Here is a 12,059-nt window from a genome sequence, read left to right on the forward strand (position 1 = left end):
CCACTTTGGGAACCACTGACTGATACAGGCTACTCAATTCATCGTTGCTTCTTTTGGGCTAGTTTTCAGACATATAGACCTGGTTTGCTTATATAATTCCGCTCGCCGAAACCTGGCAACACTGCTCTCCAAGCGTTAAGTGATCAGCCACGCAGGATTTCACAGTGTAGCCTATAGTTAGTATATTCTGAGCGCCTGTAGACAATCTTCTGTGAGAGACTCAACTCCACTTTGCCTCCAACTGTCTGTCAGCTGAAGCCGGAGACTACGGAGTGTTATAAAGATATCAAGCAATCTGCACAACCATGGATGATGATAGCAAGAGAAAATTAAAGGAAAAATGTGGCCTGCGGCGGGACATCATCAAAGAGTTCTTGGCTGAATGTCTGGGGATATTCGTATTAATTGTGAGTATAGCAGCCTATCACCTCCCTCCCTCGCCCGCCCGGCCGCACCTGCTGCCATCCAGCCAGCCTATAACCTGGATGGTAATAAGATGTAAAAAAAAAAAAAAAAAAAAAAAAGTCTCAAGAGACATAGAAGAACTGCTTTGGCAAAGAAGACGTCCGATAAATAATAGTAATAGATTCCGACAATGATTCACATTCTCTTTGATGTGCTTCATCTCTCTCGTTTGAAGACACGCGGGTTGCACCTTTGACATGATGTGGACATATGCTTGTCATTATGATGAGGATCACTGATTGATTGGTTGATCTATTCTAGACCTATAGCTGCAATATTTACACTATATGGATTTCAAATTCAAGTAGTATAACTTGTTGTTTATAATATGACTAAAGTGGTTAAACTATGTGTGTAGATTCCCTTCCATCATTATCCCTAACACATTACCATCTATATGCCACGCTTCAATAGGGGCTTAAATAGGTGTTTTTCTTTAACATCGCCTTCTCAATTTGCGCTGAATTAAAATGTTTCCTTCGCTGTAATGTTTTAGACCACATTGAATTGACTTTCCTTGCCGTGTAAACATCAGATGTGCAGCTTTTGATGAATTGAACAATGTGGACCCTGTTGTAAACAAGTGTAATGCTTAATTGGGTCGTCCACCAACAGTAACAGTCTTTGTATTGAGTTTGTGCTTGAAATGTACTGTAATTCTACTAACTGTTAATAAATATTTCAATCAATCAATCTAAGCTATGAAGGACTTTGAACTAATTCAACACTCTAAAGGTGGATTTTTGCAAAACACATTTTTGGAACAAAATGCCTCAAATCATCCAATTGCCATCAAAGGCATGAGAAGAAATGGCACCCTTTTCACATTGGCCTATTATAGCGCCACCAGAAGGCCACAACCTGACCTGCCCTGGTGGAGACCTGTGCCCTGAGGGGCACTTTTTCTAGTTGTTGGGATTTAATGTTTTAGTGTTTAGTGTTAGGGACAAGATTATGTACATTTTCCTTTCATTGTCAATGGCGTTTTTAAAACAAACATGAAACCTGTAGGAGGGGCTAGCGCCCCTCAAAAATAGTGGATGTACAAGCTCTCAATTTGTTTGTACATCTGCTATTTTTGAAATATTTGGAAAATTGTCACCCCTCTACCCCACCTGTCACCCCTGTACCCCACCCAACACCCCTGTACCCCACCCAACACCCCTGTACCCCACCCAACACCCCTGTACCCCACCTGTCACCCCTGTACCCCACCTGTCACCCCTGTACCCAACCTGTCACCCCTGTACCCCACCTGTCACCCCTGTACCCCACCCAACACCCCTGTACCCCACCCAACACCCCTGTACCCCACCCAACACCCCTGTACCCCACCTGTCACCCCTGTACCCAACCTGTCACCCCTGTACCCCACCTGTCACCCCTGTACCCCACCCAACACCCCTGTACCCCACCCAACACCCCTGTAACCCACCCAACACCCCTGTACCCCACCTGTCACCCCTGTACCCAACCTGTCACCCCTGTACCCCACCTGTCACCCCTGTACCCCACCCAACACCCCTGTACCCCACCCAACACCCCTGTACCCCACCCAACACCCCTGTAACCCACCCAACACCCCTGTACCCCACCTGTCACCCCTGTACCCCACCCAACACCCCTGTACCCCACCCAACACCCCTGTACCCCACCTGTCACCCCTGTACCCCACCTGTCACCCCTGTACCCAACCTGTCACCCCTGTACCCCACCCAACACCCCTGTAGATTTATAAAGTTACTATTTTAGTCCGAGATAGACTGAAGCAGTACTCCGGCATCCCCAACTCTCGCGGGAACATCTTGCGAGGTTTCGTTTGTAAACAAGTCTCCACGCTGTTTGAGATGCACCCAGCTGCAGTCCCAGACACACACAGACACTTCTTCTAAAGTGTATTCTAAAGTGTCTCCCTCAAACACGTCCATTGTGTATGTTTTTAGTGACAAGCGGACGACAATCAAATCCATTTGTTTACATCCCCGGCGTGGCTCAACAGCATTCCAATAATACGCTTCAGGAGTGGATGTACAGTTTTGGTCCAATCAAATCGTTTTGGTGTAGGCATACCTACCGGATCTACAAAATTGATATTTGTTTAATAAAAATAAAATCGCATGAGTTTTCCTGATGTCAATAAACAGCTTTTGTTGCGTTGGTTTATGTGCTAAAAGAGTGACTTTGAGAGCCGTTTCCCTGTTACAATGGAAGTCAATGAGCAACTTTCTTATTTCTTTTTGACTAAAATGTATTTTGGCGGGCCTTGATGCAGTCGTAATGACTGATTTTACTGTATACTTGCTGAAAATAGCCCACCTAGCTATCCCACCAAAAGGCCTTCTGGTGGCGCTATAATAGGCCAATGTAAAAAAAGGTAGTGGACGACAACACTTTACAATATCGACCTGTTATAAAGCATTTATAAACATCTATAAGCAGTTTACATATAGTATACATAACGTATAAATTATGTTTAAACATAACTTTATAAATGTTTAGGTAAACATTTACGGATGTCAACAAACAGTCTGTTCATGATTATTACTCATCTACAAACGGCTTATAAATGCTTTATAACAGGTTGTTATTGTAAAGTGTCACCATTTTTTGTCATAGTTTTAGTCGACGAAAACAACACTGCTTATAGTGACTTTCCACCACTGCCAGTCTCCACTGTAGACCGTTATTCTTGGATGGCTGCCCTTCCTTCCCGCGGCTCTATTTTGTTTCAATTACTTCACCCCCGTTTTTACCAAATACCAGAAGATGGAGATTAATTAATTCTCTGTCAGGACAAATTGTGTGTGGCAGCTGAAGGCCAGAGAAATGGAACGAGGAGGCAGCCCTCCATGGTGACGTTAATTGGAAGGAATTAAACAATGAGGCTTCTCTTCTTCGGCAAGCCAATATGTTCCCCATGTCCTGCCTTCCTGTTTTTGCGTGCGTGCGTGGGTGCGTGCGTGGGTGCGTGCGTGCGTGTGTGCGTGGCTGCTTGGCTGCGTGCGCGACATGTGCGTACATGTGTCCATCCACACCAAGCACTATGATTATATTTAGAATATATAATTATTCTATTGTTCACCACTGTTGATTGTGGTGTGTGAGTGATCCACTTGACTGGGAGAAAGATTTTTTCAAACATACCGTATACCAAATGTAAGTATTCATTTATAGTTATAGTTATAGTGCTTGCAGTGGGCGCGGCATCCTTTATAATAACTATAACTTTGGGTATACCGCAGTAGACTCTGGGCACCTATGCTCATATTTGCCAGCCTGGGCCATGTGTGTACATTTACTACAAGTGGTGGTCTGACTCTGAACATCGCTGGCATGACTATCAGAACAATAAGCCAAATATTACTCAGCAATCCATCTCCCAGGGGTCTAGTGCATTGTAACAGGGACAGACTCCATCTACCAGGGGTCGCATTGTAATGGGGACAGACTCCATCTCCCAGGGGTCTAGTGCATTGTAACAGGGACAGACTCCATCTACCAGGGGTCGCATTGTAACGGGGACAGACTCCATCTCCCAGGGGTCTAGTGCATTGTAACGGGGACAGACTCCATCTACCAGGGGTCGCATTGTAATGGGGACAGACTCCATCTCCCAGGGGTATAGTGCATTGTAACGGGGACAGACTCCATCTACCAGGGGTCGCATTGTAATGGGGACAGACTCCATCTCCCAGGGGTCTAGTGCATTGTAACAGGGACAGACTCCATCTACCAGGGGTCGCATTGTAATGGGGACAGACTCCATCTCCCAGGGGTCTAGAGCATTGTAACAGGGACAGACTCCATCTCCCAGGGGTCTAGAGCATTGTAACGGGGACAGACTCCATCTCCTAGGGGTCTAGAGCATTACAGACTCCATCTCCCAGGGGTCTAGAGCATTGTAACGGGGACAGGCTCCATCTCCCAGGGGTCTAGAGCATTGTAACGGGGACAGACCCCATCTCCTAGGGGTCTAGAGCATTGTAACGGGGACAGACTCCATCTCCCAGGGGTCTAGAGCATTGTAACGGGGACAGACTCCATCTCCCAGGGGTCTAGAGCATTGTAACGGGGACAGACTCCATCTCCTAGGGGTCTAGCGCATTGTAACTGGGACAGACTCCATCTCCCAGGGGTCTAGAGCATTGTAACGGGGACAGACTCCATCTCCCAGGGGTCTAGCGCATTGTAACGGGGACAGACTCCATCTCCCAGGGAGATTTGTAAACAACGATGAAGTACTAGGTCTCTGACCGGCATGCAGCGGCGATATTTGGTTGCCTGCAGGTCTAATATAATTTGTGGACTGTGCGTGTGCGTGTGTGTGTGTTCTAGGTCTTCGGGTGTGGCTCAGTGGCCCAGAAGGTGCTGAGTGGGGGTCAGAGCGGGGAGACACTGACCATCCACATTGGGTTCACTCTGGGGGTCATGATGGCTGTGTACATGGCAGGGGGCGTGTCAGGTAAGAGCCACACACGCACACACACACACACACACGCACGCACAGACTGTGATTCTTCAATTGAAGTGTGAATGATTGAAGTGTTGTTGAACAAAGAACTGTACAGCCCTAGGGGGATGTGTATTTTTGGTTTCTCAAAAGACCCAATCGAGGCCCAGCAGGTCAAAAGGCCCAATCGAAATGAATGACAGTAATATAGTGACATCACAATATCATCACTCCCCTAGCCCCTCCCCCTTTATCATACAACAACAGCTGTGGGTGTTGTTGTACAAGCTCGTAGCGTGGCATGCCGCACTACGAGCTTGTAGATCTGCTATTTTTCTTTTATCGTGAAAATGTGTCTCAAATCTTTGGATATATATATTCTTTCAGAGTGAACGTTTTTTACTCAAATCTTTACTTCTGAGGGGGTCCCTGGAACAACATATTTTGAGATGGGGGGACCTCCTCCTACTCCTCCTACTCCTCCTCCTCCTCACTAGTCAAATGAGGAAGATTTCGTACCTGTCTTTTCAACCTGTAAACAACAAAAAAAAGGGAAAGAGACCAACGCACTCTTGTGGAAAAATGTAATAGTTTTTTAATAATCTGGCTAATGGCAGACTAAAACATGGCAAGAATAAAAAAAAGAAAATACACCTACGCGTTGCGGCAACTATGCCTTCATCAGCGTGACTGCATGTAAACAACTTTGCTTGGGTTCAGGAACGTGAGTCACAAAGGTCACAAATCGCTGTTTGTGATCTGAATGTTTTCACTTTATCATGACCTTTGAACACGGGTCAGTGGAGTCCGTCTGCCAGCTCACGTGATCCAATAAACCATTATTATTTCCCTCTGCCCTGGTATACTTTAAAGGGGCCATGCGAGGCTGATTGTGAAGTTAGTTTTATGGTTTAGGAGTCAGTGGTTCTCAACCAGTGGTCCGCAGTGGTGGAAAGTAACTAAGTACTTTTACTTAAGTACTGTACTTACCAAGTTTTTGTAAGCCAAAATCAACTAGATTATAGTTAGGCACAGTTTTTAAATGTACGGACTACTAAAACAAAAACAAAAAAAATCATAATAGGTAGACCTAGTTAAACAACTAGTCGATTAGTAAACTAGGCAACTAGTCAACTAGTAAAAATCAATAGAAGTGAAAGCCCTAGTTGACGCACAAGTTCAAAGTTCACCAATGTTGAACTCCAAGCTTAGAAAGTGACACACTGCCGTAGAATGGAAGTGAACGGAGGCTGAGGCCTCTGGCTCGTAGAATGGAAGTAAACGGAGGCTGAGGCCTCTGGCTCGTATAGAATGGAAGTGAACGGAGGCTGAGGCCTCTGGCTGGTAGAATGGAAGTGAACGGAGGCTGAGGCCTCTGGCTCGTATAGAATAGAAGTGAACGGAGGCTGAGGCCTCTGGCTGATAGAATAGAAGTGAACGGAGGCTGAGGCCTCTGGCTGGTAGAATAGAAGTGAACGGAGGCTGAGGCCTCTGGCTCGTATAGAATAGAAGTGAACGGAGGCTGAGGCCTCTGGCTCGTATAGAATAGAAGTGAACGGAGGCTGAGGCCTCTGGCTCGTATAGAATAGAAGTGAACGGAGGCTGAGGCCTCTGGCTCGTGCCAGTCTGCAAGCATTGGCAATAACTAAGGCTACTGTTGACTACTGTCTATACTGAAAGAACTGAAAATTACCATAAAAGGAAAAAAAATAATCTGGAATGATGTATTCCAAAATCTTACAAGATCTTTTGCATAACAAACTGGCCAATAAGTACATGAATCTTGCCTCCTCCAAACAGTAAAACACTGACTGCAACTGTGCAACTTGTCCACAACAATGGGTAGCCTACTATTACTGTCTAGTAGTAACTAATCAATATCACAATATTGGGAGGACGATACAATAGACGCCTTATAAGATGCAATGGAAAAATTCTAACTGCACTCACGTGTAAAAAAAAATGCCCCATCAAACTTTCTGAGGCTGTTTTTCTCCCAGTGTGGAGAAAGAATGATTAGGATTTTAGTGTGATCTCTCGCCCTTGAAATATATAATAATCCTTGGTTTCTGGTTTGAACAATAATAGCAATTCAAAGCAGTTGTCCTCAAAACCACACCGCCAGTCGCTGTCATAAGAACGGGAGGTGCGCTCATGATCACGGCAGCAGAGCCTATTTGTGAATGCACCTGCAGCCCATCAAATATAATTGATGCTTCGTCCCACGATTGTGTCGCGCACGCAGACCTCTAGGCTCACAACAGTCGCATCCGCTATGCAATGTGATCTTGTATATCAGCTGTTCTCTGTGCGCAATACTGTTGCGCTTTGAAGGAGGTTGAATGGACTGAAACCAGCGCTCCCCAAAACAACAGGTTTGGAGATCTGCTGGGAATTGATTACATGAAACATGCACACGTGCGCCCAGTCCCAATGTTTGTAAACAAATATTTGGTGTATATATATATTTACATATATACAGCAGATTTGCTGGAGGAAGTAAGTGTCACGATATATCGCAACATCAATATATTGGCACACCACTAATATGGCTGCATGAATGCCTAGCCCTGCAGACAATACCACTTCTGTTATTTTCGCCCTAATGTTTGCCACTTAGTATCACATGCCCAGAATAGGGACGATACGGTTCATAGTGGTTACAGGATCACTAAAAGCCTGCAGGCAGGGTATACTGAGGCTAAAGGCTCACTGACTCTAAAGCCTAATTTATACTAACTGTATGAGCCAAGCTGTGGCTCATCATCATCATGGCTCATAGCTCCAATAGTATCAGGCCGCAGAGCCATGAGCTCACACAGTATAAATCTGGCTTAAAAAGCTCCACAAACATATAATGTAACAAGAATTAAGGTGCAATATGCATCATTGAGCAGTCATACTGTACCACCACATAATGACTTAGCAGCTGTGCTCTCATATAAATCCACAAATCCACCCTCAAAATCCACCTCTTCAAAATTGCCTTCCCTAGCTAACCCTTTTCACTGTCTTTTAATGTTCTTTAGCTTTTAGTGTTATTTTTCCTTTTTCTATTAAAGTTGTTTTTAATTTGTTGTTACCTCTTTAAAGCCCCCCCATGTAAAGCGTCTTTGGGTACTCAGAAAAGCGCTATATAAGTTTGAGATATTATTATTATTATTATACCTCCATCCATGATTCAATCACCAAAGCTGGACCCCATGACGCCCCAAATGCATGGTCTTTGTTAGCGGCAGTGTTGTTTTCGTCGACTAATACCGAAAAATGTTCGTCAACTAACTTTTCTCACTACATAAAAACTAAATAAAAACTAAACCATGATGACTAAAACTATGACTGCATTTACTGACAATTTCTTCAACAAATACAAACTAGACTAAAATGTTAGGAAGGGACTATAGTGGACAAGAGATCCAGTATAAGTCACAAGGCGTTGTGCTGCGACGCGTTGTGAGCTTGTAGATCGCAATTTTACAGTCATCGTAATGACTGTAAAAACAGTCATTATGATGACATCAAGGCCCACCAAAATACATTTTAGTCGACTAAATCAACTGTAGATTTAGTCGACTAAAATCTTGACACTAAAACATTCCAGGTGACTAAAATGTGACTGAAACTAAATGAAAACTATTGAAGAGACTATGACTAAAACTAAAATCTAAATTTGCTGCCAAAAACAACACTGGTTAGAGGTCTACAATTAAGCAATATTACACGAGAGGGGGTACATTAATGACGTTAAACCACCCCGTAAAACCATTTTTTAATGAGAGATGTAGTCACTACGACCACAAATGTCCCAATAAACGAGTTTGCTCTGGGAAAACAGAGCAGCTGAAATCTTTGTTTTGATTAGGTGTGGAGTGGTGCTCGTTTTAACCATGGCTAGAAGGCTGTTTCAACCAATCAGATTGCTTCCTCGAAATGACCTATTGTAAAATATTGCATAAACATAAATTGTGTGCTTGTAGATCTGCTATTTTCAAATGATATTTTATACATTTGAAAACGTGTGAAATGGGACCTTATCAAAGTACTTTTGGTACTTGAAGTACATTTTGATGCCAATACTTCACTAAGGTAAATTCTGAATAACCAACTTGTACTTCCATCGCTGCAATATATATACGCTGTTTAATGATGTTGTCATATAGACAAGACAGGCAGATTTTTTCAGAGTCAGAGGCTTAAGTGTGCAGGCTCAGGTTTACAAGGCTGGAAGTGTTGTCCTATAGATGTCCAAAGGGGTGCATTCTTTGGGGATTAGTGCAAGAAGACCCCACTCTGTTGCCTTAACCCAGTCTGGGCAGGAACACCCGTTGGTGTTGTAAGCCTAGAAATCAGGCGTATGCACAGGTGCGTAGGTCAGTGGACATCAATGGAAGGAATGGAAAATACACCTGCACACTGTGTATCTGCTCGGTACACGAGTATTTTCATTCCTATACTTTAGCTATTGAAAAATAGCAGATCTACAAGCTCATCGCGCAGCACTGAGTGAAGTATTGAGCACCACTGATATAGAAACATAGGTATTTCAGAAAACTGTCATGATTTAGAAGACGTTTCTTTTTAATTTAATGTCAGGCCTAAATGGCTTAATTACCAGCAATGACAGGGATAGGAGGAATCACGTCTAAATGTCAGGGGCGTCTTGAATGGGACTGCTTATCCATGGTGCCTGTTTAGGAGCAATCAGGGCTTTCATTATGCAAAGGACTTCAACATACAGGAGTTGCGGGACTAGTGCAGAAGGGAAGTTGGTCATTCCCGTCACTGTCTGTTGGGAAGTGAAAGATCATATCTTCAGAGGTGAGCTTTTAAACCTGCCCCCCCCCCCCCCCCCTCCCCCCCTGGGAGAGTATAGCGTCAACACTGTGCCATACGAGCTAAAAAAGAAAAAGAAAAAAACGTGAGCCAAATTGAATGTGCCTTCAACCTTTAGATCTACAATGTTGGCAGAGGGTGTAGTGTACCCAGACTCTGTGTCTTGGACTGTCTAAAACACAAGCTTCTCATTCTTTACAGTATCTAGGGCTCCATCTTGTGGCAGGGGCCCTTTTTCCTTAATTTGGGGATTTAGTATTGTGTGACAGGTGTGTCCCCGTAAAATGTGTTATCTTGTGCCACAGCCCACAGCCTAAAACACCTCCATTACCCCTTACATTATGCATAGGTGTGGTTTGGGGGTTACAATGATTAAACCAATCACAGTGCCATTGCCATTTGCCATTGCCTTTAAGAGATCCATTATCCATTTAACATTATGCCCAATGATTTACACTATGGCCCATGGACATGAAAGAGCGACACACTGCCTTGAAATAGCCTATTTATATTTGATACAGAGGCCGGTTGTTTAGTGTCCAGTAGCTCCAACACAGCCTCACTTGTGCAAATCTAATAACTTCTTTAATTAAACACAATAAGCACAAGGAACTGCTGATTATAGTAAAATTCCAATCACAGAGATTTGTGGAGAATTAAGAGTTAAGACAGAACGAGACCTCTGAGCTGTGAATGTTGTGCAACATGGCTCAAGCCGAGGCAGCTCCAACTCAGGTCTCACCGTCTCAGAGTCAGGAGCACATTCTTTTATCAAACAGAATTCGCATTATGGGTGGATTGAAGAGGCACTTTCCATTGTATGCATAAGATAGAAAATATAGGGAAAGCGCATCAACACGCCTACCGACACACCTCCACCAGCAAATATAGGAGTCGGCGAAATGAATAGTGGGTTGTGTGGCCGCAAGATAACGTTTACGCATAGTGGAAGCTCCTAAATGCGTAATTCACAGAAAATGTTTATTACTTGAGGATAAAGAATGGCATAGGATGGAGCCCTATAGTCTCTGTCGGGCAGAAAACCCTGTATCTCATTTTTGTGCAAAAGACGAAAAACAAGAGTGACTAAATAACGACTATTGGATCCACCGGAAAAACAAATGGTTATTATTTTTCCGATTTGCTAGGGTTTCGTACATACATACAAATGTTTCCATCCTATCACAGCAACGATTATATGTTCCATCTCAGAGTCACACATTTATCACCATTCAAATAATTATTCCTCAAGAAACATATTTTCTAGTTCTATCTTTTGGGACACATGCATGTGTCCCTGCCTATACTGTATATATGTTTAGTGATGCTGGTGAGAGCGAGGAAGTTATATGTAAAACTATATCTATACGTGATCTATAGTGGTGGAGGAATGAATGAGGTTAACAGTATATTATGAACAAGACTTCCTTTGCTGCTGTGACTGGCTCTTCTTCTTCCAGCCCTGGGGGGTCCGTTCACGTCTCTACTTATATGTTCAGTGACATCTCTGAAGATGATCATCCATATTGGAGTAATGAGCTTTACTGGGCCATGCTATACGGGTCTCCCCGGGGAGAGAAAGAAAGGCAGTAGGGGGGTTTGGGGGGGTCAGGTGTCAGAACCCGTTGCATTCTATAAGGTTTGCATTGGCAAACCCCCCCTCTCACCCATTCAAGAAGGAGAGAACGTCTGTTTTCACCCCCCGGAACCAATCTCAAGATTTTTAATTGACAGCTAGCTGCACCATAAGTGTGACACGTCGTCGTCACAGTCACACTCAACGACCCGTTATTCTACGTATAGCGTGGCTTAGGCAGATTATGTCAGATGCAATTCAGACAGGCGGTCTTCACCTCACGGCTGGCTATGTGGCGTTTTTCTTTTGGAACAGGATGGTGAGATTAGCAATGGGAGCCTAAAAAACTAAAAAACAGTGGTGTTGTTACTTACTTCAGCGTGGCTATCTACTGTATCTCTGTGTCATTTCCAAACCACCAAACTTTGGCTGAATGATGTGTTTTTTTTAACATTATATTAGCGCTGTGTCACTTCATTATGAATAGTTCAAAACTTAAGTGCCATAAACGTCAAGACGTCTAATTGGCAATTAAGTACCGGATGCCACGGACGACAAGACGTCTTCCCTTGGGAATTCAAAAAATATATATATAATATATATTTTTTCATCCATATTTTGAAAATTCCTCTAATCTGGTGTACAGGTGATGACATGCACATTATATGCATAATATAATTACAAATTCTTTCTTTCTTTATAATGGGAGAATTGGCACTCAAAGCCTAAACTGGT

The 12,059-nt window shown here is 43.6% G+C and overlaps 1 protein-coding gene across 1 annotated transcript in view; it reads left to right on the top strand.

Moving 5' to 3' along the window:
• Positions 1–268: 268 nt before the first annotated feature.
• aqp9b (aquaporin 9b) overlaps positions 269–12,059 on the top strand; it is a gene marked incomplete at its 3' end in the record, with an annotated part of 28,573 nt that continues 16,782 nt past the window's right edge. The window contains exons 1-2 of the mRNA XM_083759530.1: positions 269–407; positions 4,801–4,927. Of these exons, the coding sequence (XP_083615656.1) occupies positions 306–407; positions 4,801–4,927 (229 nt within the window). The 5' untranslated portion in view covers positions 269–305. The remainder of the gene's footprint in view (positions 408–4,800; positions 4,928–12,059) is intronic.

Source organism: Protomyctophum parallelum, assembly GCF_964188405.1.
Source record: "Protomyctophum parallelum genome assembly, chromosome: 2".
Lineage (NCBI taxonomy): Eukaryota > Metazoa > Chordata > Actinopteri > Myctophiformes > Myctophidae > Protomyctophum > Protomyctophum parallelum.